This window comes from Drosophila subobscura, chromosome A, assembly GCF_008121235.1.
Source record: "Drosophila subobscura isolate 14011-0131.10 chromosome A, UCBerk_Dsub_1.0, whole genome shotgun sequence".
NCBI lineage: Eukaryota > Metazoa > Arthropoda > Insecta > Diptera > Drosophilidae > Drosophila > Drosophila subobscura.
The window spans coordinates 15,538,675-15,565,500 of NC_048530.1; the positions used below are offsets into that span (position 1 = coordinate 15,538,675).

Here is a 26,826-nt window from a genome sequence, read left to right on the forward strand (position 1 = left end):
TCGGGCGACACGCATGTGGTGGTGCGATGCTGAGCACGTGAAAGTACAAAAATTGCGTGCAGTTTAAATTCAAACGCGCGCCCAGTGGCAGTGCTGCCAGACCAGCGTAATAGGGAGTACAAATTTAGAGCTGGTTTTTTAGTATGTTGGCATAGAAAAATACTTTTTAGTTTTAGACTTTGGCAACATTTCAAGAAAAGACAGTCGTCAAAACCAGACAATCTTGTGGAGAATTGATTGATATATCGGATAGAATTTTTAGAAGTTTTAGCGTTTCACTGATATACACATTATAGTTTCATGAAAAAATATCGATATATTTGATATTTTTTGCTTGTATGTATTTGCTGAAATTAAATTCCGCGCGCTGCAGAAATACATGGTTGCCATAAAGTTCAGAACACGCACAGACTTGTTCAGTTCATACTTCTATTTCGCTCACATTCTCATTTGCAGTTTTTGGCTCAATCATATTTCTGTCTAGCTCACAGAAAAGAGGTATGAGCTAAGGGTCATACCGTTTCCGTTGGTTTTCGAAATATATGTGACCAAACATTAAATATCAAAAAATATCGCAAATGAATTGATATTTTGGCAAAACAAACATCACGATATAAATATATTTTTACTGTGAAAAAATATCGATATATTCATACTATCATATATTTTTGACAACCCTAAACAACAAACACCTACCAACCCACATACACACTACCCACGACTTTATTGTTGCTGAACAAAAAGTGTAGCTTAAAACAGTTCGGAATCCAAGGAAACACTCAGTATACGGGCGGTCGTATAATCTACACTAAAGTCGGACTCGTATCCTTTTATTTATTTGTGTGTTTTCGTGTGAAAGTGCGCAAGCGATACAGTTACCGCGGGGGAGAGAAAACGTGCGAGTGCGAGTGCAATGACAACGTCGACAGTAAAGCGATGCCGACGATCGTCGCAGACGGCGCCCGCTAGCGGCGATGCCGTTCCCGGGGAGGATGCGGATGTTGTAATGGCCAATGATAGTCCCATCCACACCAGCGGAAGTCTGTCGAAGCGGGACTCCGAGGAGGATGCATGGGCATCCAAGGGATACAACTACATCAATCCCTTCGTGCACCGCGTCGAAATCGACAGTCACATTGAGGTGGCCAAGGTGAGTCGCGAGTCGCATTCCACATTACATTTTGCAGACGGAAACGTTATTTGCCTTTCGCCATTCTTCTCTGTGCCATTCATTCATGCAAATCAGAGCGAGCGAGCACGGAGCACATGGGCGACCGCCGCCAAGCTAATGATGGAGTAGATACCGCTGTTTTGCTGCTTCCTCTTGGGCACACAGCATTTCAAGTGCGCTGCTACTTTCTCTTGCACTCTTTCTGGTATGCTCTGCTGTGCTCTGTCATCGCCTTTGCATTGCACTTGACATGCATTTGCCGTTACATTCATTGTTCGCCGTTGTTGTTCGTCTTCTCCTTTGCAATGAGCTTTTTTTTTATCTGCCGCTGCTGCCTGCTGTCGCCTCGCTCTGCCTACGTCAGCGTTTCGCAGGCGGGCAGCGAGAATCGTATGATTTTCTTGTTCCACTTGCGGCTGGTGTGTGTGTTGCTGTTGTTGTTGCGTACTTTGTTGCCGGTTCTTTTGGCATGGCATGTGCTGTGCTCTTACCATTCCATTCCCCCATAACCCCCTTCGCGCCGTGCACCATTCACCGTTGCTCGCTCACCCAGCTGGTGTGTAGTTCCGCTTTGTTATTGCTCCTCTTTCTTCTCCTCCTCTCCTTCCTACAGTGCGTTTCTAAGAACAGTACACTCGCTCGGCCGCCGCTTCACTCTCATCCGATGGCGCAATCGGCAAAACGTTTACAGTTTCCCACACATTCTAATTGCTTCCCCGTGTGCCAGTAAAAACAAAGTATTCAACAAAAACAAATACCAAAACCGTAAAAATGGCGCGAGATTTGCAGCCCTCAAATGGATCTAATTTGAGAACATCGCCACAAGTTTGGGGGGCAGAGCTTAACCTTGTTTCGGCATTATCCACAGAGGACACTCGCTAAAAAGAAGATATCTCTTTGAAATCTCTCTTTCTCAATCAAAAGAGTAATTGAGTCACAGAAAAGACTGACCACAGCAGTGCCGTTTGTGTATTTATTTCTCTGGATCCTCATTAGTTGTCATAGGTCGATATCTATCCTATTAGTATGTACATATATTTATTTCATATGTGCTATGGTATGCATTCTGATTCATTTGTGCGGTTCGACTATTTTTAAACTGACTAAGAACTTGAGCACCCAAGCCCGATACTGGTAATGCACTCGCAAATCGATTAGATCGGTCCGTTTCTTGGGTATGCATAAATAATCACCTACCCTCACATATGCACATTTGTGTGTATGTGTGTATGCTTTTGTTGTTGTGTGACAGCTGATCTAAATGACGCACCCAAATGGCTCTATCGCTGAGTCAAGTCTCAAAGTCTCAATTGAAATAGAAACATGCTGGGAAAAAACAGACACAGCGATTCGATTGATAAGAAGTAGAGAGGCGGGTGTGCAGTTTCTTGAAATGAAATTGAAGCTAGCATCGGAATTACGGTAAAACAAACATTCGAGGTTCATAGAAGTTAAAGTTATACTTCAGGGTTACATTTGTTCTAGGAGTTATATCCCTCCATATTATCAATAGTGGGCGCTTCCTTATCTTAAAGACTTGAGCAGCCTCGTCACGCACACGGTGTGTATTTTGTTTTAGCAATCGCACCCACACACACACACAAGCAACTGCGTGTCGGTTTTCAAAGAATACAACTCGCAGCAATGGGAGCAGTTGGCACAGCAAGGACGTGCCCCCATCGCATGATCATTATCGCGAACTCTTGAAACGCTTTTTGCTTTGTGTTTTTGAAGAGCTCTTCACATAACAGACACAGAGAGCGAGAGAGAGAGACGGTGAGGGAGAGAGGGCGAGACAGAGAGTGCGCTGTGGAAACAGCTGAGTGCCGATGCACCTACGGTAAAGCGCACAGCGGAAGAAGATCACAAGAGGAAGCTTCAAAATGGCCCGAGCCATTGACCCACTAATAACATTAAAAACGAAAATAAAATAAAAACCCCCTCCCCAAAGCACAGCTGAACAGTGACAGAGCGGGTGTTGAGGTTGGGCGGAGAGGAGATGCAAAAACCTGTTTTCGCTCGTCTTCATAGCCACAGAAAGTTCAAGGTACTCTGCGGCGGCATTGGCATTGGACTACTCCACTGCTGTCTTCCTTTTTCGTTGTGCTTTTTGCTCTTCATCCGCTTTTAGATATGTGTATGTATGTACACACATACATTAGTAAGTATGTACAGTACAAAGATGTGGGATTTGTGAGGTGCAAGGGCAAAGCTTTCTCTTGATCGTTTGAGAATTGTTCAAACTTTTTGGAATTCTAATTCTACATTGTATTTTTCACAGTTCCAAGATATAATTTTCGTTAAATTTTACGCCTGCTGAATATCAATTAGATCAAAACATAGATCAGCATGTCTGAGTAGCGGACAAGGTATCAATCCCATGGTCAGAATATCGATTATAGCATTCTCTTCTACGTGCTGTGTTTGCTTCTCCTTCTCCCAGTCGTAGCCAAAAGCCCACCCTGCATGCATACATAAATAAATAAGTACATACACACACACATACAGTTGTGTTCAATGAAATAGTAGTGCCGCGCCACACAATTTTCACAACTATTTTTGAGACCCTTCCAGTCTTTCGAATTGAACAAGTGTCACCTTTTTGGAAAGCCTGAAATGTTCACATTAGAACCCAGAAAGAATCCTGGAACATTTGCATTCCATCTTCTTGTTTTACATGACTTTAGAAAAATACCCATAAAAACTGCTGTTCAATAAAATAGTAGTGCTGGGTGCAAGTATTAAAAAAAAATTAAAAAACAAATTAAATCAATTCAAAAAAGTTACCATCAGTAAGCTTAGTTTATATATTGAATATTTTGATGAAAGAAATGTTTGAATATAGCGGTACTTTTGTTTTTGGAGCGTAGAAGTAATCAATGAGCGGTCCAATATGGGAGACCTAAGAATTAGACTAAAAACTAAAATCAGGAGGTATAATGGAATTCAAAATGAATTTGAATGTGCTTTTACTATTATATTAAATAGTTTAAATTAAAAGAAGCACCCTGAAAAATGATTTTTTATACGAAAAAACTGTCTTTTAGTAGATGGTCGAAGATGGTTGAAGGCAAGACCAAGGTCTTCAATATCCTCAAAAGTTATGAAAACAATTTTATATCGCTCTGAAAGTGTTTTGATAGTTAATACACGACTGATTACACATTATTTAGGTGCAAGAGGTCCCCGGAAGCTACGCGTTTGAGAATAAAAGCACATGGGTACACGACTCATCTTTTGAAAAATGAGGACATGAGGCATGTGGACTGGGCCGTGTCACAGTCCGAAAAATACTTTTGACAGATGAGTGTAAAGTTGTTTTATATGGTAAGAAAGACTCAAAAGAATATGTTTGGTGTTCACAGATATCTGATAACTGCCCAAATTCTTGAAAAAACAACATTGGGCATGTTGGGTTGACCCTTATGGGCTACAGCCCATATAAACTCTTATTTCCTAGCCTTATACTGACGTATTTCATAAAGTGGTGTGTGCCAGCATACTTTTTAATACAATACAGTAATATTACTATTGAAAAATGCCTATCAAAAGGATCTGTCATCAAGATAATGATCTGAAACACGCAAGAAAGCTCGCTAGGAATGGAATTTTATCCGAAGAGGTCGACACTTTTCCATGTCTTGCTCAGTCTCTAGACCAAAATCCCAACGAAATCTTATTGTAAAATGTGAAATGTGTTATTACTATTACAAATCCGTCAACCAGAGCACAGTTTTGTCAAGGTGTTTAAGAATTATAGTCTCAGATCTTATTTAAGCTTGGGCAGTACCTTATTTACACATGACAGGTGGGCGTAAGGCCACAGTGAAAACAAATTTGATTAAAAACTACATATTAAACCTCAAGAAACATATAGAACATGAAACATATGCACTAATTCCAGTTTCGTTGTTTTTTTAAATTTTCTAAAAAAACACTACTATTTTATTGAACAGCATTTTGTATAGGTATTTTTCTTAAGTCATGTAAAACAAGAAGATGGAATGCAAATGTTCCAGGATTCTTTCTGGGTTCTAATGTGTACTTTTCAGGCTTTCCAAAAAGGTATCACTTGTTCAATTCGAAAGACTGGAAGGGTCTCAAAAATAGTTGAGAAAATTGTGTGGCACGGCACTACTATTTCATTGAACACAACTGTACATACAAACCTATTTGTTGCTGATCCGTTGAAATTTATTCTAAAATAAAAGCATTCCCCAAACACACAAAATTCCACTTTCTAGCCATGCAAAAGAGCATGGAATCGCCGCTTTATTGCTTGCTCTGCTTTTCTGCTTCCCGCTTGACAGCGGGGCAGAGGCAATCAAACATTTGTTTGACTGACTTTTTCCATGCTTCGGGTTCATTGGAACATTTTGCGATCGGCCACAAATCGAATCCAAAGTCCGGTATTTGGCCCGGTAGCCGGCACTTGAATGATAAGCAGCGATTAGTCGCCAACCCCATTATTGGCTATCGGCAGATGTAAACATTGAAATCTTTGTAGTGAAGTGGATTTATGTGCAGAATTATATGTGTGGTGTAGCTAAGGTTTATGGAAGGCAAAAAATCGGCAAGAAATCGGCCACACAAGATCAATCAAGATAAAAACAATTATCCCTTTGGGGCTGAATGGTAGCCAAAAATCGCAATGCAAACGGGGAAAAATCAATAAATTTTGTGGCTGTTGCGCCTGCATGGCATATTCCTATTAGGCATAGCAGCTAATGCACACCAGGCAGACACCAACCAGCCATGTGCCTTGTCATTTATTTTAAGATTTCAATGAATTATTTCAATTAATTATGCGCATGCCTTTGCTTCCCTTGCAGGTGTATGTGCTGACGGTTTTGTTGCTGCCCATTCGTGTGGTCGGATGTGTGCTCTCCCTTCTCTCTGCGTGGATGTTCGCCTGCATTGGGCTCTATGGCATGACGCTGGATGATCTCAAGGCAAGGCCGCTAACCGGCTGGCGCAAGTAAGTGCTGGAATATCCATCCGCATACCCTGGTGGCCCAACTAATCCCCTGTTCCTTTTGCTCTTCACAGGCAAATGCAATACATGACGGCGAAGGCCATGCGCATGTTGTACACTTCGGGATCATTTCACTACATAAATATGAAGGGTACACCGGCGACACCCAAGCAGGCGCCCATACTGGTGGTGGCACCGCATTCCTCCTATGTGGACTCCATACTGGTGGTGGCCACCGGACCGCCATCGATAGTGGCCAAACGAGAGACGGCCGACATACCGCTGCTGGGTCGCATCATCAACTACGCCCAGCCGATCTATGTGCAGCGTGAGGATCCCAATTCCAGGCAAAACACCATAAAGGACATTGTAGACCGTGCACGATCCACAGACGATTGGCCGCAGGTTGTCATCTTTGCCGAGGGCACCTGCACAAATCGCACGGCACTGATCAAGTTCAAGCCGGGCGCCTTCTATCCGGGTGTGCCCGTGCAGCCAGTCCTGCTCAAATATCCGAATAAATATGACACCTTCACCTGGACCTGGGATGGGCCCGGCGTGTATGTCTCACCTTCCATTTGTTGTTTATATTTTGTAACATTCTAATGTGTGTCTGTTCGTTTATATTAGGCTACGTTTGCTTTGGATGACCATGACACAGTTCTACAATCGCTGCGAGGTGGAATATCTGCCCGTCTATCAGCCGAACGAAGCCGAAATGGCCGATGCAAATCTCTATGCAAACAATGTGCGCAAGGTGATGGCCAAGTAAGTGTGGGAGAAATGATCTTTAATCTGTTGATCTCTTGGGAATCATTGCTAACACTTGAATTGGCTTCCCACAGGGCTCTGGGTGTGCCCACATCGGACTATTCCTTCGAGGATGTCATCATAATGAGTCGCGCTCGTGACATGAAGATACCCTTTCCCGGCGACATTGTAGAGATTGAGCGTACCATCGAGCAACTGGGCCTGTTGGAGAGCACACGAGACACGGAGCTGTGCGAATTATACTTGAGTTTGTCCAACACGGACAAGCTGGACATTATCACCTTTGCGGAGCTGCTTCAGGTGGATCTCAAGAATCCGAGCTTGCACAAATTGTTTGCCCTGCTGGATCATGTATGTGTTATGACGATGAACCTTCTCGCTCCAACTGCTGATAAACTATCTCTATCTCTTTTCGTTTAGCGTCGCCGTGGCACAGTCTCGCTGAAAAGCTTCCTCCTGTGCTCGCTCTTTAGCAAATTGAAAAACGCCGATCTAGCGACCTTTCTACGCGCACTTGTCAATGTAATGCATGCGGCAGTGGATATTATTTAGTGTCTCCATTGATAACCTTTTCTCTTTTGCAGCTCTATAGCGAATCGAGTGAGAAAATAAGCAGGGAGAGCTTTGTGCGTCTGATGCGGCATGCGGGGGGCAAGCTGAACGAACAAAAGGCCCAAGCGCTGTACTTTGCGCTGGACACAGCCAACCTTGGCTACGTATCCTTTGGTATGTCACATTACGAGATATTTAGGTTGAAACTGCCACTCAATTGAACTCTCTTCTAGATTCCCTTGTGGCATACACAGAAAAGCAATCGAGCTACAAGTTCTTCTATCACAAATCGGAGCACATAAGAAGATCAAAAACGACCAAGAATGCCGCAGGCAGCCCCAACTAAAGCTGGCACTTTAAAGTAAATTGAGAGCAAAATGCAGGATAGAAAATACGGAAGATTTGAGGAATGTTTTTAGAGAGAAAAAGCCCAAGCCCCAGCCCCAGCCCCCAAACCTAGGCAGAAAGTGTAACTGTCGGAGTGTATATTTTTAATATTTATTTACCGTGTAGCGCACGTGCCCCCCCCTGGCACCCATAAAATTTAGTTATTCTAATTTCTACGATTATTACCTTAATGAATATCCTTTTTTTTTGATGATGTTGTTGTTGTTGTCACAGCAGATGTGGAACTGTCTGCGTGCCGCCAGCCTTGTTATTATTTATACTTACTCTGGACTCTTAACGCAAGTCATTTCATCTTTGTGATTTTTTTTTATACACACAAACAAAGCAACCAACTTACGTTACTTATTAGGCGTTATACATATACACTTAAATATACATAAACAAAAAAAGAAACAAAAGAACAACATAATTACACGTAAACTATATATAAATGTCTATGTAGAGGCAGGCAGGCTAACGTCCAACGTAATGTGTATGGTATTTGATTTGCCCACTTCAAAGCGTTTCAAAATACATCAAAATATAGATATTGCACGGCAAGCCATAAGTATAAGACTAGGTATGTACCATGTAGAGAGGTGTGTGTGTGTGTGTGTGTGTGTGGCCACCACCCACCCATACCCATCCAATGACACGAGAGTTCTTGCAACTGCAGAGCCAACCTTGGGCCCCCACACACAGAGCGAACCCACATAGAAGAACCACCAAGCCAAGCACATTAAATGAAAGCAATTATTATTGTTAAAGCTTGAATTTATGACAACTTATGGAACACTGTACTGAACCCAGAAAGAACCAAAACAAAAAAGGCAGCACACTAAATGGAAATTAATTTCAAAATTGTTTTTACAAGCCCTAAAAGCAAAGGCAAATATGTGAGCTTCCTGCGCTTTTGAATCCTTTATTCAGTACGGTTTAGGGTACTGCCAATCAGCCAACCAGTCAACCAGTAGAAGCAGCCAAAACACCATTAGAGGAACTCCGTTAGCAAACCAAGACACACTCTTCCGTTCTCTAGTTCCTATCCATATGGCGACAGTAGCTCATAATAATAATAATCTCTTTGTGCATTTGTAACTAATACAGAAAGAAAAACACTTAAACTAGACATTTAGTGAACGGCAACTGGCACAGCGAGCAGAAACTTAAACTGCGCATAGCCTGAACTTAACCCTTAACACCACGCAACCAGAGTCTATTCTATAAATTACCAAAAAAAGAGATTGATGTAATTAGTAAAAGAGTGAACCACAAATGGCACCAAGCAAAATGTAAGAGCCAGGGGCAAAGGCAAACCTAAAACCCTAAGCTAAATGATATAATTTATGTGCTATTATAATGGATATTATTAGCAACCTAAGCCTGGGAAACCGAGCGCAATCCGATTCGGGATCAGTATCCGGCACGCAGCATCTGTACTCCATCACCACGTCCATCAAAATCGATTCGAGTAAAATGCTCACAAAAAAAGAAAATATATTTAAATATATATCTGTGTGTGTGTCTACGATACTAAACAAAATGAACGATTTTTATTCTGATTGGGTTGGAGCGCACGAGGAATGTTAGTTTGATGGGCGTACTCCTGGGTGCCGCCCCCACACTTGCAACACACTGGAACTGAGTCGATCTGAGCAGCAGCGTTCCGGCTTAGCCTCACAGTCGCACATCGTTAGCCGAGCGCAGCGGAATACTCTCTTTTTTTGTTGTGTGTGTGTTGTGTGTTTTTTATTGCAAAGTGTGTCCTCGGGCAATATGCCAGGAGCTGCTGCAAGTGGCAGCCTCCTGCTGGGGCCATGCCTAATTCTACTTCTGGTTGTTTGGCCAGCGGTGGAGGCTTTTGTCAATTCGTAAGTGACGCTCGCCCCACAAACAGTGCTCGTCGTGGTCTTCATTCTGCTCGATTTTCAGACCGAAAATCATCAGCAAAGATGGCAACTTGATCTTCGAATCCGGTGCCAATCGCAACATTAGCTTTCGCCTGTCGGGCAACTCACGTCTGACCATCAACGAGGAGTACGATGTGCTCGAGCTGCTGCTGGCCAGCGCGGGCTCAAAGAAGCGACCCAACGGCAGCAACAAGGATGAATGGAGCTCGACCGAGGATTTTGTTGATATCCGTGAGCTGGCAGACCAATTAACAGACTTCCAGCGGCGTGCATTTGGTGCGAATGGACTCAAGAGCATGCTGCAGCAGCAGCTGAACAGGTGAGTGGGATGGAAAGGGAGTACCTCTGTAGGCATCCAAGTTGTAGCAAAAAAATAAGTACAACTAAAGAAAATTGCATTCAGGGCACGACTTGCTCTAGCTTGAAGTGAATTTACGTGGAAGGTGAAGTTGTCCGCTGTGGTGAGGACCAATAGGACCCACACTCTCTCGGCCCTTTGATTGTCGTAAGGGATTGCCCTTTGGTAATCGGCTAAGTAAATTCAGCTTGCTCCAGCCTTTCCCAGTGAAAGTTGAACTTTTCTGTGTAGTTTGCTCCAATTCTGAAGTCTAGAATTTGTATCTCTCTCCATGATTTCGCTGCAGAACACGCGGCTCACGGGTTTTGCTGCGACGCTATCAAATCCGATTGCGTGCCATGGAGAACAAGGTGAATCGACTGGAGACGCAGCTGGAGCTGAACAGCTGCCAGAGTGGACCCTGCGAGAATGGCGGCAGCTGCTACAACACCTTCAGTGGCTATCGCTGCCAGTGCCGGCCGTCCTTCGAGGTGCGTTTTGTGGGGCGTATTTGGGGGCGTCTCTGATCGTCTCTCTTGCGTTTTAGGGTGCCAAGTGCGAGATTGATGTGAACGAGTGCGCCCTGTATGAGGGCACTGATTTGGCCTGCCAGAACGGAGCCCAGTGCCTGAATCAGTTTGGATCCTACAGCTGTTTGTGTTTGCCGGGCTGGCATGGAATGCACTGCACCCAGCGGAAGGGTGACTGCACACAGGCCAGCGCCTGGGAGCTCTGTGGACATGGCGCCTGTGTGCCCAGCTCCGATGAGGCTGGCTACCGTTGCCTATGCACGCCGGGCTGGAAGACCAACGGGCTGACGCCTGTCTGCGGTGAGGATGTCGACGAGTGCAGTGACACGGCTGCCCACACGCCCTGCTCGACAAAGTGCATCAATCTGCCGGGCAGCTTCACGTGCGCACCTTGTGCCGCCGGCCTCACGGGCAACGGCATCAGTTGCCGCGACCTAAACGAGTGCGAGACCAACAACGGTGGCTGCAGCCTCAATCCGCGCGTGGACTGCCTCAACACCTACGGCTCCCATCACTGCGGCGAGTGTCCCGTGGGCTGGACGGGCGATGGGCGCACCTGCGAGCGTAACAGTCCGAGCAGCAGCGGCAGCAGCAGCAGCAGCAATCCCGGCAACTCCGAGCTGGCCACCATCAGCAGCTGCGCGCAGCGTGGCAGTATCTGCCATCCGGCGGCCAACTGTTTCGAGATCTCCGGCACTGTTGTGTGCAGCTGTCCGAGCGGCATGGTTGGCCCAGGCTATGGTGCTAATGGCTGTGTCAATGGCACAGTCCTAAATTGCAAATCCAATCCATGTCTGGTGAGTATTGATCGAAAACAACATAGATGCATGTGCATGATTTGAATGCTCTCCCATGCTGTGTAGAACAATGGCATCTGCTTGGATGGTGGACCCTCGAACTTTACGTGCCTGTGCAACCGTGGATTCCGGCCGCCACTCTGCGAGCCACTGCCCAATCCGTGTGACGCGCATCCCTGCAAGAATGGAGGACGCTGCAATCCCACGCTGTCGAGTGCAGATGGTTTTGTGTGCCAGTGTCTGCCGGGCTACCGGGATCGATTGTGCGCCACGCGCTTTAGCAGCTGCAATGCGCTGCTGAGCGCCGCGAGCGGTCGACTGAGGTATCCGCCGGAGGGCATCGGCTACGAGCACAATGCCCAATGTGCGTGGGTAATCCGCACAAACGAGTCGCTGGTGCTGAATGTCACATTCAGCACCTTCGATCTGGAGGACTCTACCGAATGCCGCTTCGACTGGCTGCAGGTCAACGATGGCCGCTCGGCGGCGGCACAGATCATCGGTCGCTACTGTGGCAACCATTTGCCGCATGGCGGCAACATCATCTCGTCGGGCAATCAGCTGTACCTGTGGTTCCGCTCGGATAACAGCACCTCACGCGAGGGCTTCGATCTCAGCTGGGTGTCGATGCAGCCGCAGTGCGGTGGCCGCCTCGAATTCGAATCGTACGGCACCTTGGCCTCGCCCGGATCGCCGGGCAACTATCCCAGGAATCGGGACTGCCGCTGGCACCTGGTGGCACCCACCAGCAAACGCATCAAGCTCACGTTCTTCAGTCTGCAGCTGGAGCAGCACACCAACTGCAATTTCGACTATGTCGAGGTGAGTAGCGCGCTGGGAGTTGAGGATTGAGGGTTGGGCACCACTCTACTCCATCTTTTGTTTGCTGTCTTCACAGATCAGGGACTCCATTTCGAATCGAGAGCTGGCAAAGTTTTGCAGCAGCGGCCAACCCGCCCCACTGCTGCTGCCCACCCATGAGGCCATCATTCAGTTCCATTCGGATGCCGATGGCAGCGACTCGGGCTTTCAGCTGCACTATTCAGTTGAGGAGCGTGTGCCGGGCTGCGGCGGCACCTACACCAGCCCGGAGGGCTCCATACGCTCCAGCAGTCTGACCAGCGATGTGGCCATGTCCTGCGAGTACGAGATACGCCTGGCCATTGGCGAATCGGTGGGCATTGACTTTGTCGCCTTCGAAATGGGTCGCCAGGATTGCCTGGAGCTGTACGATGTGACCGAGCTTGGCAGCAGCCTGCTGCAGGCCAAGCACTGTGGCGAAACGCCTGGCATTCCGCCCAACTTCAGGTCTCTGTTCAACCGGGTGCGCATCAAGGCGTACGCTGTCCGCGGACGCTTCGAGCTCCACTACCGGACACTCTGCTCCTACACATTCGACAGTGACTCGGGCACTGTGCTCTCGCCCGGCTATCCCAATCTGACGACCAGCGACACGCTCTGCACCTACACAATCAGCACGGCGCCCAATAAGTTGATCGTTCTGAATCGACTTGACTTCCAGCTGAAGGATGGTCTACAGACAATCGATGATGTTGACGAGGACGACGCCTGTCTGGGCACCAGTTTGAGGGTGAGTTTGTCTCTCTGCCAAAGATCCTTGATTGCCATGTTCTTGATGATGCTTTTGCCTCTCGGACAGATCAACGCTGGCATTAACCGCCAGATACTGGGACCCTACTGTGGCACGCATCTGCCGGATGAGGAGTTTATTAGCCGCACAAACCACTTGATTCTGCAGCTGCAAACGGACAGAAATAGTCGTGGACGTGGCTTCAAGTTCGAGTATCAGACAGTGGCCGCTGCCAGCGATCATTGTGGCGGTGTCCACACCAAAGAGGGACGCATCCGTCTGCCTGTGTCAGAGGGCGGCCACTATGACAATGATCTCACTTGCTACTGGGTGATTCAGGCGCCGGCACGCAAGGTCATACGGCTGCACTGGATGAGCTTTCAGCTGGAGTCGAGCAGCGATTGTTCGTACGATCGTGTGGAGATTTTCGACAGCATGGATGCCTACAAGCCGGATGCCAAGCCGCTGGTGCGCTACTGCTCCGCGGCTTTGCCGGAGGACTTTGTCACGCAGGCCCGCCTGCTGACCATCAAGTTTGTGTCGGACTACAGCAGTGGCTATGATGGCTTCGAGGTGGAGTACAGCTTCGTGGACACCGACAGCTGTGGCGGCCACATACACGCCTCCAGCGGCGAGCTGCTCTCACCCGGCTATCCGATGAACTACTCTGCGGAGCTCGACTGCGACTGGCATCTGACGGTGGGCATTGGCCATCTGGTGGAGGTGCAGCTGGAGATATTCGATCTGGAGAGCTCCGCAAACTGCAGCCGGGACTATCTCGAGGTGCGCAATGGCGGCGATCTGGCCTCGCCGCTCATCGGACGCTTCTGCGGCTCACGTATTCCCACGCGCATTCCCAGCTTCAGCAATGAGCTGCGCCTGCACTTCCACACGGATGCGGCCATCAGTGGCCATGGCTTTCGTCTGCGCTGGCGCGTCTTTGCCAGCGGCTGTGGCGGTCGCCTGAGCTCCAATGAGGGCGTAATAACCTCACCGCGTTATCCCGGCAGCTATCCGCACAATGCGCACTGCGAGTGGCAGGTGCGCGTCCATCCGGGCTCGGGTGTGCAGCTGCTCATCGAGGACATGGAGCTGGAGAGCTCCGATGACTGCTCGTACGACAATGTGAAGATCTTTATGGGTGCACGGCATCCGGGCTATGAGCCCATGCTGAAAATCTGCGACCTGCCAGAAGAGAGCCAACGCGTGGTGCGACTCGATGACAACGAGGTGACGATCGCCTTCAACTCTGACGTAAACAATGCGATGCGCGGCTTCCGCATCTCCTATACGACCAACTGTCGGCGCAATGTCACAGCCACCTACGGCACCATCGAGAGCTTGAACTTTATGGAGCCATACTGGGATCAGGTGCCCATCAATTGCAGCTGGACGATACGTGCGCCCAGCGGTAATCGCATTCGCCTTGAGGTCTCGCACCTGGAGCGGCAGGAGGAGCGTGTGCCCACAGCGCTACCTGGCGGCGTCTATCTCATTGACGGTGCCACTCTGTTGCCCCTGGTCGGGCCGGGTGCGCACAATGCCAGCGGCGATGTGCTGACCGTCGTGCACAATGCCAGCAATGTCAACTTCCAGCTGGAGTATCGCATCGATGGCTGCCTGCAAGAGTTTCGCGCCGAGAGCGGCTCCTTTCAATCACCCAACCATCCGGGCATGTACCCGAACAATCTCGAATGCTACTGGCTGATCAACGTACAAATGGGCGACACTATTGAGCTGACTGTCAACAATTTGGACCTCGAGGAGAGCGTCAATTGCTCCAAGGACGCACTGACGGTGGGTACCATTATGCACTCCCGGAATTACTCTAATCTCTGTTCTGGCAGGTGTCCAATCATATGCACGAGGTGTTTGCCCACGAACGCCACTGTGGCTCCACCAGCCAGCTGATCCTCACTAGTTCTGGCCATCGCATGCACATACGATTCATCGCCGATGGCGAGCACAATGGACGCGGCTTTGAGGCCACCTATCGCACAGTTCGATCGAGTGAGTAGCAAGCAAAGACTAAACAAAACCAAAATGGCTGCTGTTCTATCGGAGGAGGGAGAGGGAGCGCACAGGTTTTTAATTCTCTTTTCGCCCATGCTTCGTCCCTGCCAGACCACCCGCCGCTGCAGGCAGAAGTTTCGACTCTCGACAGTGGGCAATCAATAAATGTTTGCACACTGCCAACAGTTTTCCACTCTAAGTGCTCATATCTTCTAAACTAAATTTTATCTTGAAAATGCGTTAGTTTAACGCACTGGAAAATACTCTATTTGATGCGTTTATTGATTATATGAGAAGCGCTCAAACAACTTTTCGACTTTTGTCACTTCTTTTCGGTTGTGTCGCCCACTGTGCAGCGCAAATGACTTCAGCGTTGACGTCTTCACCACAGGGGAGTCGCTATCTCTATCCCTTTCTAGCGCTTGTCTCTGTGTGCGTGGTGAATAAGTTATTGGTCCTCCCCACAGCGGTCAACGTTCAGCGGCGAAGGATGGGTTAAAAGAGAATTGAAGCGTGAAACGAAAATTTAATGAAAAAGCATACGCTTCTCATGCAATTTCTTTGTATTTGCATTGTGTGTATAACGTTTCCCCCTCTTTAACCTTACAGCCTGCGGTGGCAAGTTGAGCGGTCGTAATGGTGTCATCCAATCACCCAACTATCCCATGCCGTATCCGGAGCAGAGTCATTGCGAATGGCTGGTGGAGGTGTCACCGCATCATCGCATTGTCTTTGATGTGCAGGACATGGACATCGAGTCTGGATACGATTGCTCCTGGGACTACCTCGAGGCGTTCGACACGATAGGCGGCGACGAGGATGCCGAGGGTCAGCAAATCTTTAAGCTCTGCGACACCGGCGCCAGTCACAAACGAATGTCCGCCTCGAACACGGCCATTGTGAGGTTTGTGAGTGATGATTCCATTTCGCGACCGGGTTTCAGGCTGCACTTCCATGAGTCGTGCGGCCAACAGATTACCATCGATGACACCGATTTTGAGTATCTCAGTTTGGAGCGACAGGCGCCACGCAACGAGACCTGTCTCTGGGTGCTGCAGGCCTCTGATCCCGGCAAGCACATTATTTTAACGGCCACCAGCATTAAGCTGCGCCCGGAGGTGGACAGTACGTACCCCCAGGAGGGTGACTGCATGCCCGTTGGCGTTAAGGTGTACGACGGGCCCGAGGCTACGGGCACGCCGCGTCTTCAGTTCTGTCGCTCGCATCCGCCGGCGATAATATCGCATGGCCAGTCGTTGACCATCAGTCTGCCGCTGCTGCTGGTGGAGGAGTTTGAGGGACATTTCATGACCATGGACACGGCCTGTGGCAGCGTGTACACGTCCATTTCTGGCCGCTTCAGCAGTCCGTACTACCCGGACAGCTATCCGCCCAATATCGATTGCGTGTGGGTGCTGGTCGCCAGCGAGGGCAACTCCCTGAGCCTCACCATCGAGTCGATGGATCTGGAGCAGTCCGATGGCTGCAATCGGGACTATCTGGAGGTGCGCGAGCGCGAGCCCGGCCCACTCATCGGTGTCTATTGTGGCAATCAGGTGCCCGGTGTCATACACTCTCGCGGCTCCATCTGGATGAAGTTCAAGAGCGACGATGACAACGTGGGCGAGGGGTTCATGGCATCCTACAATTATGGTAAGACTCTTGCTGTGTTCCCCGTCCTTTGGCTAACTTTCTGCACATTTTTCAGAGCGACACAACGAGCTAAATGGCACCGCTGGAGTGGTTACTTCACCGCAATATCCGAGTAAATTCCAAACTTCCGATCCGTACAGCTGGCGCATTACCGTGGACAAGAACTATGTGGTCATGATCACCATAGAGCATCTCAGGGACTTGGATCAGCCGCATTTGAGCTTCTACGATGGCTACTCGGACATTGGTGCTCGACTGGAGACTGAAGTGGGCGATGCACCGATCAGATCCAGCACGAATATGGTTTACTTCACGGCCAGTCGGGGCCCCTTCAAGCTCAACTGGCAGCAGCTGTCCAAGGAGTCACTGCGCTCAAATCGCACAGCCGAGGAGCAGACACGACACTGTGGCCAGCAGCTGCTCAGCCTCAACCAGACAATGTTCACATTGAATTCGCCCGGCTATCCCGGCGGCTATGAGAATGGCTTGCAGTGCGCATGGACTCTGGTGCCGGTCAATACGGCCATGCACGCCGTCTTCCAGCTGGCCAAGCTCGACCTGGAGGTCTTTGGCTCTGGTGAGTGCATCGCCGACTATTTGCAGATCTCGCAGAGCTCTGACATGCAGACCTGGACGGAGCAGGCGAAACTCTGCGCGGAGCCGAACAACACAGCGACGCGTATCTTCCATGGCAATCCCTACCTCAAGGTGGAGTTCATCACGGATGCCAGCGTCAATCAGACGGGCTTCAATGGTTTGGTGCGCACGGAATGCGGCTCAGAGCTGTCCGCCTCCAGGGGCGTGATAAACATCACCGATTCGGTCCGTGGCAGCCCCCTGAGGCCACAGGAGTGCGTGTGGAAGTTGCGCGTGCGTCAGGGTCGTCGCATTCGCATCGACTTTCCCGAGTTTCAGCTGGACAATGCGAACGGTGCGTCTCCGGCTCCTCCCTTTGGCAGCGGACAGCTGTGCGGCACCTTCCTGATGGTGCGGAACGGCGATGCGGCAGACTCACCCTTCCTGGGCAGGGGCAAGTATTGCGACAGCGGCAACACCGATGTGCTGGAGACCACATCGAATAGGGCGTACATCAAGTTCCGCTATCAGGGATATCCCCGCTTCAGGGTCACCTTCCGCTTCGAGGAGCTGGGCCATGCCTGCTCCGGCCGCATTGTGCTGGGTCCCGCCGCTGGCGAGCAGCAGGTCATCACCTCGCCCAACTATCCCAATCTGCCCAATCCGCACTCGGAGTGCGTGTGGCTAATCTCTGCGCCGCCACAGCACAGGATCTCTGTGCAGTTCTTCGGCAACTTCGATCTGACGGCAGCCACGGGGGCAGCGGGCGATTCTGCCCAATGTGATCGCGAGTTCATCCAAATGAACGATGGCAGCACGGAGCTGAAGCCCGAGCTGGGACGTTTCTGTGGCAATCGCAAACCGAACACGATATACTCCTCGGGCAGCCAGCTAAGGATACGCTACTACACGGAGGTGCCAGAGCCGCTGCACGGCTTCCAGGCTCGCCTCAGCATTGCCCGCTGCGGCGGCAGCTACTTCAGTCCCGAGGGAGAGTTCAGTTCGCCGACGCCCGAACAGCTGCAGCTGCACACGGACCAGGGCATGACCTTGGAGGAGTGCGTATACACCATCGAGGTGGAGAAGGGCAACACCATTGAGCTGGAGAGCGAGCGGCTGCAGCTGCCGGCCCAGGTGGCTGGCAACTGCTCTCAGCATACGCACGTGCGGCTGGAGGAGATCGAGGCGTACGGCTTGGAGGGTGAGGAGCGCATCATTGACACATTGCTGGTGTGCGGCACACACGACAGACGACTGCTGGTGGAGACCAACAAGATTGTGGTGCGACTGCGACTGATCGATGGCAATCTGAAGGACAATGAGGGCTTCCGCTTCCGCTACAAGGCAATCGGTTCGCGATGCGGCGAGAAGATCGAGGCCATGCAGGGAGTGCTGCAGTCGCCGGGCTATCCAGATGGCGTCACCCATCCGATGCACTGTGTGTGGCGCCTGGAGGTGCCCAAGGGACGGCGCGTACGCGTCGAGATACTCGACTTTGATACGGGCGGAGGGACAACGGCACGCGGTTCGCCCGTCTTTCGGGGCCGCCTCACCTTTGCCAATGATCACAAAATGCAGTCCATTCTGGGTCGATACACCGGTGACCCACCCGCCGAGATAATCTCCTCGGACAACACAATGGGCATCGATGCCTTCCTGCTGCCCTTTAGCCGTCATCGCGGCTTCAAGCTGCGCTTCAGCGCCCACGGAGTGAGCGAGTGCCGGCGCCTGAATCTGCTCGAGGGCGGGCCCTGGGAAACGCTCAACTTTGAGCGGCCCAATCTGACCAGCCTGGTGCACTGCAGCTACAACCTGACGCCACCGCCCAACTCCACACTGCTCATCCAGGTGCTGAAGTATAACACCAGCTCCGTGATCATGAGGAACCAGCACATCTGCGGTCTGCTATCGCCCCTCAAGCTGTCCCGCCTGGAGCAGTCTGAGCCGCTGCTGTCGCACATTCTCTGCGGATTCGAGAGCATTGCCCCGGGTGACAATCTGCCCACAGTTCGCGTGCCCTTCCCCATTCAGATGACCGTCTCGGCCAGCGTGCGCAACGAGCTGAGGCAGCTGCGGCTTGGCTACAGCATGCAGTCGTGTGGCGGCATTTGGCCCCTGGAGCCGGGCGATAATCTGACCATCCGCGAGCCCTTTGGCATGCGTAATGTGGAGGGTGCCATCGACTGTGCCTGGGCCATTGGACCAGACATGGATGCGAGCGGAGAGGATGGACCATCGTCTCAGGTGTCGGACATTCAGCTGGAGGTGTCGCTCACAGTGAATCTACCAAATGCAGCTGGAGCTGGAGCTGGAGCTGGAGGAGCAGGCGACTGTCATAAGCAGTTCCTGAAGGTGTACAACGGCCCGGACCAGAACTCTCCATCGCTGGGCACGTACTGTGACCAGGCATCGGCCGTGAATCTGGTGGTGGAGCGTGGACTGTTCCTGGAGTACCATGCGGATCGGTACGAGGCCAACTCCACCTTCAATGTGTCCATCAAGTACGGCTCGGGATGCGGCGGGAAGCTCAGCTATCCGTATCGGCATGTCGAATTCAGCGAGCAGTACAAGAACAATGTGGAGTGCGTGTGGGAGGTGGAATCATCGCCGGGCTATCACATTGGACTCTCCTTCCAGTCGCGCTTCTACATCGAGGACAGCACCGGCTGCACCAAGGACTATCTGCTGGTGCAACAGCGCAACGATTCCGCTGGCAATTGGACCGATCTGCAGAGGATTTGTGGCCGTGCACCGCCGCAGCAGATCAACACCACAACGCCCTTTATGCGGCTCATCTTTCGCTCCGATGGCGATGTGGTTGGCGACGGATTCGTGGCCAAATTCGAGCGCAACTGTGGCGGCACTCTCTATGCCACAGACGACGAACAGGAGCTGACCAGCCCCGGCTACCCGGGCTATGAGCATAACCTCAAGTGCAGCTGGACATTCGTGCCGCGGGATCCGCACGCCGCTGGCGTTCTGGTCAGCTTCCTGCAGTTTGACCTGGAGCAGGCGCCCATAAATGTCTGTCCATTCGACAACGTCACCGTGGTCAGCCGAGATGGCGGCGATCACGTGCAGCAGGCCACCATATGCGGTGTGAAGCACAATCACGAGTACCGGGCCAAGCAGTCCATCGATCTGACACTGCGCACGGACAGCAGCTACAACGGTCGCGGCTTCCGGCTGGTGTACAGCACCCGGCTATGCGGTGGCGTCATCAGCGAGACGGGAGCGGTGGCCTCGCCCCGGCAGCACACGGACAACATGCTGCCGCCGAGCAGCGACTGCTACTGGAATCTGACAGCGCCGGAGGGCCACAAGTTCACCATCCGGTTTGAGCTCATCGACTTTGAGGCGCACTCCAACTGCGCCTACGACGGTGTGGAAGTCTTTGCTGGGGCGGTGCCGAATGAGAGGATGCGTGCGGGACGCTTCTGTGGGCGCATCACCGAAGATTTGCCCACGATCAGCATTGGCAGCCAACGTGCTCTGATCCACAGTTTCTCCGATGAACGTGATCCCTCGCGAGGATTCCGTGCGCTGGTGCGCGTGCTGCGCAACTGCGACGAGCATATCCGGATCAACGGCTCCAGCAGGTATGTGTTCAGCAAGTTCCATAGCCAGGAGGGCTACGAGCACAATCTGGACTGCAACATTGTGTTCAATGCGCCGGCCGATCAGCAGCTCAGCTTGGAGTTCCCCACCTTCCATGTGGAGCAGGGCGACGACTGCGGCAAGGACTTTGTTGAGCTGCGCGACGGGGCCGGACCCTTTTCGGAGCTCATTGGCAAGTTCTGCGGCCAGGATCAGCCGCCAACCATCACCACATCCCGTCACACACTCTTCCTGCGCTTTTTCACAAATTCCGCCATCAATGACGCCGGCTTCGAGCTGACCGTCAGCAGCAAGCCGCGGCTGTGCGGCAGTCCGGAGATCAAGCTGGAATCCGCCGGTCTCAAGCAGACCACACTCAGCTCTCCCTCCACGGAATCCGGCGGCAACTACGACAACGGTGTCGCTTGCTTCTGGAAGATTGTTGGCGATGCGGCTCTGAATCTGCAGTTCATCAGCTTCGATTTGGAGGGGCCCGATGCCAATGGCAGCTGCGTCGCCGACTATCTGAAAATCTACAACACTGAGGTAACTATACGATAAATTGCTTCACTTTCAATTTCCTTTGACTTTAAATTGGCGAAGAAGAAGGGATAAACCTGTTTTGTAACCAACTAAATCAGAAGTCCGGCCACGAGGCATAGAAGAAGATCTCAAAAGCTCGGCTGATGCAGCGGCAGCGCAGCAACTTCGTGGGGGTGGCCCAAAAGCTCAAAAGCTCGGCTGATGCAGCAGCAGAGAAGCAAGAACGTTTTTTCCTTCACTGTGTGCAGATTGCCTACTGCCATTTACTCACTCTCTCGTCTTCTCTCTCTCTCTTCTTCTGACTTGCAGGATGCGCTCATGGTGGAGCAGGGCTATGGCAGTGAGCTTATTTTCAACGGTCACACATCCGGCAGCAACATGATGAATTATGCCACGGAGCATGTGTACTGCGGTGCCGGCAAGCCGGACACGTACTATGCGAATGCGCACGAGGTGTATGTAAAGTTCCGCACAAATGGTGCGGTGACACGACCCGGCTTCCAGATCCGTGTGTCCCTGGATTCGGACTGTCAGCGCCACTACAGTGGGCTGCAGGGACGAGTGCGGCTGTCGGAAACGTCGGACTGCGACGTCTATATACGGGCGCCAGCCAACTACACGCTCAGCTTGTACCAGGCGGAGCTGGTGTTCGGTTCATTTGACTGCGATCAGGAGAACATGCAGGTGTTCGACAGGAACAACCAGTCGCTGCAGCGCATCTGCTCCTACGTGGATGCGGGCAAGAGTCTCTTTAGCCAGACGAACGAGCTGCGACTGCATATTAAGACGGGCTCGTACCTGAGCACACTGGACCTGACCTTCCTGGCCAGCCCCGTCGAGGCGGGACCCGGTTGCGGCGGCCAGCTCTACAATACCGAGGGCATCTTCACCAACCCCTTCTATCCGGAGAATGTGCGCAACAACTCCGACTGTCGCTGGACAATCCAAGTGCCCAGCAACAACCGCGTGCTCCTATTCTTTGAGAGTAAGTCAAGCTTTTTCCATTCGCTCTTTGAGCTTACCTCAAAACTTATCGTTTGTCCTTTACTTTGGCCAGCCTTCGACCTGGGCTCGAGAAGCACCTGCCACACAGACTATCTGCAGATCCTGGAGAAGCAAGCGGGCAGTGGCGAGGAACGAGAGATGCGACGATTCTGCGGCGATGACGCCCCGCGTGTCTACAAGAGCGATAGTAGCAAACTTGTCGTCCGATTCCATAAGACTGTAAATTACGACGGTGTCGGTTGGGTCATCAAGTTTTCCAGTGTCTATTCCAATTACCAGATACCCGCATATATGCTTTAATCACATTATATTATTTAGTTATCCAATTTCAACAGTTCAAGAAAGGTTTTAAGATGTTTTTATAAAGCTCACAAAAATTGCTCCAAATCTGTTTGCTATATAATAAAGTTCTCATCGGTATGATCAAGCTCTCCCTCCCATCGTTCTTGTTTAATGGTTTTAATGTTTAACATTGTATCGGTTAGACAGTTTTTACCACCTCAATGTTCGCACTGCAAGTCGTACTCGTTGCACTCGCCAGAGTCCGCATGGAGGAGAATATAAAACCAATAGTACAGAAGTCCAACGACGATGAAAACAATGAGCCAGTACGCCACACGCCATGCGGGCCATATGGGATCGGGTAGAGGTACATTCTCGTCGTGCTCAGGTGACTTGCCTGTCCACTTGCGAATCGTTGCCTGGTTCCGGCCCATTCCAACAGAAGAGTGACTTTCCTATAGAGACTATGGAATTTGTTGCTAGCCGAAAACTACAAACACAACTATTTGGTGAATATATTTGCACGGGCAACTCGACAGGCGAAGCTCATAAAATGTATACAAATCATTTTACATATTGTGAAGTCATAAATGATATGCTTAAAGCCTGATAGGTGCCCACAAAAATATGAAATGCTCTTTTTTTCAATTCATTAAAAATGATTAAGCACAAATACATACATATGTACATATGTATATGTCTGTGCTACGTGAACGGTTGGCGGAAAGCAATTAGGAAATTTGCATGTTGACTCACAGTCTTGGCAGAAGTAAATCCAACGCATATCCAAGGGCCAAAGGAATGACAATAATTTATCACTCCAATTAACCACATAATTTGTCTAGTGAAAAAATTGGTTTTTAACTTAACTCTGGATGCAAAATTTGGTGGCTCTAGCCTTTATCGTCTCTGAGATCCAGGCGCGCAACAAGACAGACATGTATGTATGTAGGTACATACCTACATACATACTTACTTACAAATACAGACATATATGTACATATATGTATGTACATGTAGTTTACTTAACTCCTTGTTCGACCCATGAAGCAGTATGTGCATACAAATTGTTGGAATTGCTGCTTACAGAAAGTATATGCAAATATACAGACACAAATATGTACATATACACATAAGTATGTGTTTCATGATACAAAGAAAAAAGAGAAGTCCGCCATAATGTGCATTTCGCACATTCTCATTGGTTTTAAGTCATTGGGCTCTATATCTGTGCTCTTCTGCCGTGCATATACTATGTTTGCAGCGCGTGTGTGAAAGGGATGACTATAGTGTGAAGGCTTGTAAAAAAAAAAAAAAAAACATTTTAGTGTTGCAGGTGTCCAGAAATCACTTCCTGTGCTTCTTTTGCATTTAAAAATAATTCAAGATATGTATATCAAATACCATGTTTAAATTGCACACTAGTGATTGTAATTTTACCAGTATTCAGCTGCAGTACCCTTGTGAACAAAAAAAGTGTAATTCAATTAAGTTTTATTACATTTTGCAAATTATTCAGTGCGATACCTTGCTTTCGATAGTTAATACGCTCAAGGATCCTGCGCTTCACAGCACTGGTGATCACCGTTACCAGAAATGACAATAGCAGGCCAAGTAAAAAAAATTCAAAGGCGTAATTTGTGGAATTGCTCTTGTTAATATTTCAATTTAGACTTTTGTATAAGCGTACACCGCTTATAATTGTGGCAAGTGAACGCACTTTGATAAATTATCACTTGGGCGCCGTTTTACCAACTAATAAACAACAAAATCGTGTAAATCAAAAGCAAAATGGGTAAATATACAATGCATGCAAGAGAGACGTGAGAAATGTGTATAATAATATAATTACAATCCCAAAATCAGAGGGAACTGATCAGAATTCAATTTTTGCCCGTCTGAACGCTCGCTACGGGAATCTGACTGCATCGTCGCCGCGTGACGTGATCAACTTTAAGGCGCAGAAAATGTCCATGGCTCGAAAGCGATCGAAGAATGTCGTCAAGGAACACGTGGACGTGGACGTCAACAGCAATGTGGAGTTAGTCGAGCAGCAGTATATCAATCCGAATATGAAATCCAAGAAAACCATTGTCAAGACATGCATATGCGAGCGTCCAGGGAAATCTCTAAAGTGTGGCCGCTGCCACCAGTCCTTCCATGGACGCATTGGCGCCAAATGCGAGAAGCATCCAGAGGTGAGTCATTGCCTGCGTTTGCTTTCTGTTGGTTTTTTTGGTTGAAACATCCCATGTGTCCATAGGTGGCGTTCCTGATGGACTTTCGCGAGTGTCCCTACTGTGGGGCGGACAGTGACGTAATCAAGGAATTGGGATCAGATCCGCACGATTGAGGACGCCGAACTACCCGATGATGATCTACAAGCCGAGTTTGATACTCGACACCAGCAGAATCAATTTACATTCGTAAATGTGTGTTTCAATTCAACATTCAACAATACATTCAATTAATTTTTGTCAAGGCAGACATAGTTTCTTGCATTAATGTATTTATGCGAGGCTTCGTATTTTCTGTGTGTGAATTCTGTGTCCAATAGTCAAACGCAGATCAGCAGAAGCACTAAGACTCGTTTGGTAGCTTCCACAGGACTTGCAAGCGCAAATAGTCCTCCAGTCCTCCAGTGCAGCAATTTAGATCGATTGGTTTGTTACCCGAAAGACAACGACAGCTTCTTGTTGTCTTGCACTTGTTCTTGTTTTCTTGTTTGGAATAGGAATAGGAAGAAGCATGTGCAAACCCGCTGTTTCCGTGGTACTTCCATTTGGTGAAACAAATAATTTACATACCTACTGGAAAGCTAGAGACTTGAGCTGTGTTGTTAGCACTCCATTGCTAGATATTTGTAGCTTCCAACTTTGCGTCGAAACATTTCTCTCTACAGGTTTAATAATATGTGGAATTAGTTTGCGTAAGATTGTAGGTATTTGTGGCCTGGGTAAACTTTCGCTTTTCTAAGAATATTCAAACAATCATGAAAAAACCCTTTCGAGAATGAACACCAAGCTAAAATTTGGATTGGAATTCGGCTTGGCTGCCATTTGTGTGACACAAATACGAGCAGATTTATCATCAGCGTTCGGAATTTCGGTCATAGATTTATGCATTTAAATATATGTACATACATTTGTATGTTTTATGACATATCGTAAACCAATATCGCTGTTGCATAAGGTGACTCAAGCGTCTGCACTGGACTGGAGCCGGCCATTGGATGGGCCATTGATCAGGCCAAGTATTTGCACACAGCACGTCAAATCATCCTCATTATGATCACTCTGATTTCCATTCCGAGACCTGGGAGACTGACGACTGACTGGCCTGCCCCGACAGCAACCGAAACAGCTATAGCTACAGAAACAACAAGGTGCTAAAATGCCGAACGCTTAAATATTTGTGTGCTGTATGTGTGTGTGTGTGTGTGTGCTCTTCAGATGGAGCTTGTAATCGAGCCGGGTAACGGGTCATCAGCAAATCAAAGAGAAGAGCAAAAGAGACTACACTGGGTCGGAGGGGGTTCGAAGGTCTGGCTCGGTCTGTGGTCGGGGCAACATGCGCAACAGCGCGCATTAAATAATTTATACAAAAATGCACACAAAATTAACAAATTTCAAATTATGTTGCATGATATAATAATCCGGCTGTCGACTCGGACTACGGTGTCCGGCTGCCAATCCGTTTCTTTCCCAGAGAGCGCAAGAGATTGGCCCAATCGACACATGTGCATAGGTGTGTGAGCACACGAAGAGCTGTTGCTGTTGCTGTTGCAATCCGAACGACCCAAGAGGCAGATTTGGATCCGATCCGATCCGATCCCATCCGACTCGACTCAGAGCTCACCGATGCGCCCAAATCGATAATCGTATGCAAAGAGCCGGTCAGTCGCGGTTGCGGTCTATGCCATCGTCAACGTTTGGCCCTGTCTCTGCCTCTGCCTCTGCCCTGCTTGACCGACGAAGCCCCCTCCCCGCTACACAGCTGTTTGGTCGGTCTGCCTAGGCTTGTGTGTTATCTGTTTGTAGTTGTTTGTTTTTGTTTGCTTGCCTCCGCCAGCGTTGTTAGTGTTGCATATTATTTGGCCATTGAAGACGATGGCAACGCGGAAACGGGTGCCTCAC

At 49.5% G+C, this 26,826-nt stretch overlaps 3 protein-coding genes across 3 annotated transcripts; all 3 read left to right on the forward strand.

The window, feature by feature from the left end:
- The first annotated feature begins 694 nt into the window (after positions 1-694).
- Positions 695-8,965, forward strand: LOC117899668 (lysophosphatidylcholine acyltransferase). Its single transcript, XM_034809859.1, has 8 exons — positions 695-1,150; positions 6,004-6,149; positions 6,221-6,706; positions 6,777-6,914; positions 6,992-7,268; positions 7,338-7,439; positions 7,502-7,643; positions 7,703-8,965. The coding sequence occupies exons 1-8, from the start codon at positions 914-916 to the stop codon at positions 7,813-7,815; spliced, it is 1,641 nt and encodes a 546-aa protein (XP_034665750.1). The 5' UTR covers positions 695-913; the 3' UTR covers positions 7,816-8,965.
- A 667-nt stretch (positions 8,966-9,632) lies between these two features.
- On the forward strand, positions 9,633-22,835 carry LOC117895947 (cubilin homolog). Its single transcript, XM_034803901.1, has 12 exons — positions 9,633-9,727; positions 9,789-10,085; positions 10,411-10,594; positions 10,651-11,430; positions 11,497-12,252; positions 12,329-13,021; positions 13,091-14,818; positions 14,869-15,031; positions 15,644-16,687; positions 16,743-21,406; positions 21,713-22,388; positions 22,461-22,835. Exons 1-12 carry the CDS (start codon positions 9,633-9,635, stop codon positions 22,706-22,708), a joined length of 11,328 nt encoding a protein of 3,775 aa, XP_034659792.1. The 3' UTR covers positions 22,709-22,835.
- A 1,458-nt stretch (positions 22,836-24,293) lies between these two features.
- Positions 24,294-25,092, forward strand: LOC117900051 (uncharacterized protein CG13380-like). Its single transcript, XM_034810250.1, has 3 exons — positions 24,294-24,485; positions 24,557-24,888; positions 24,954-25,092. Exons 1-3 carry the CDS (start codon positions 24,482-24,484, stop codon positions 25,041-25,043), a joined length of 426 nt encoding a protein of 141 aa, XP_034666141.1. The 5' UTR covers positions 24,294-24,481; the 3' UTR covers positions 25,044-25,092.
- The last annotated feature ends 1,734 nt before the right edge of the window (positions 25,093-26,826 follow it).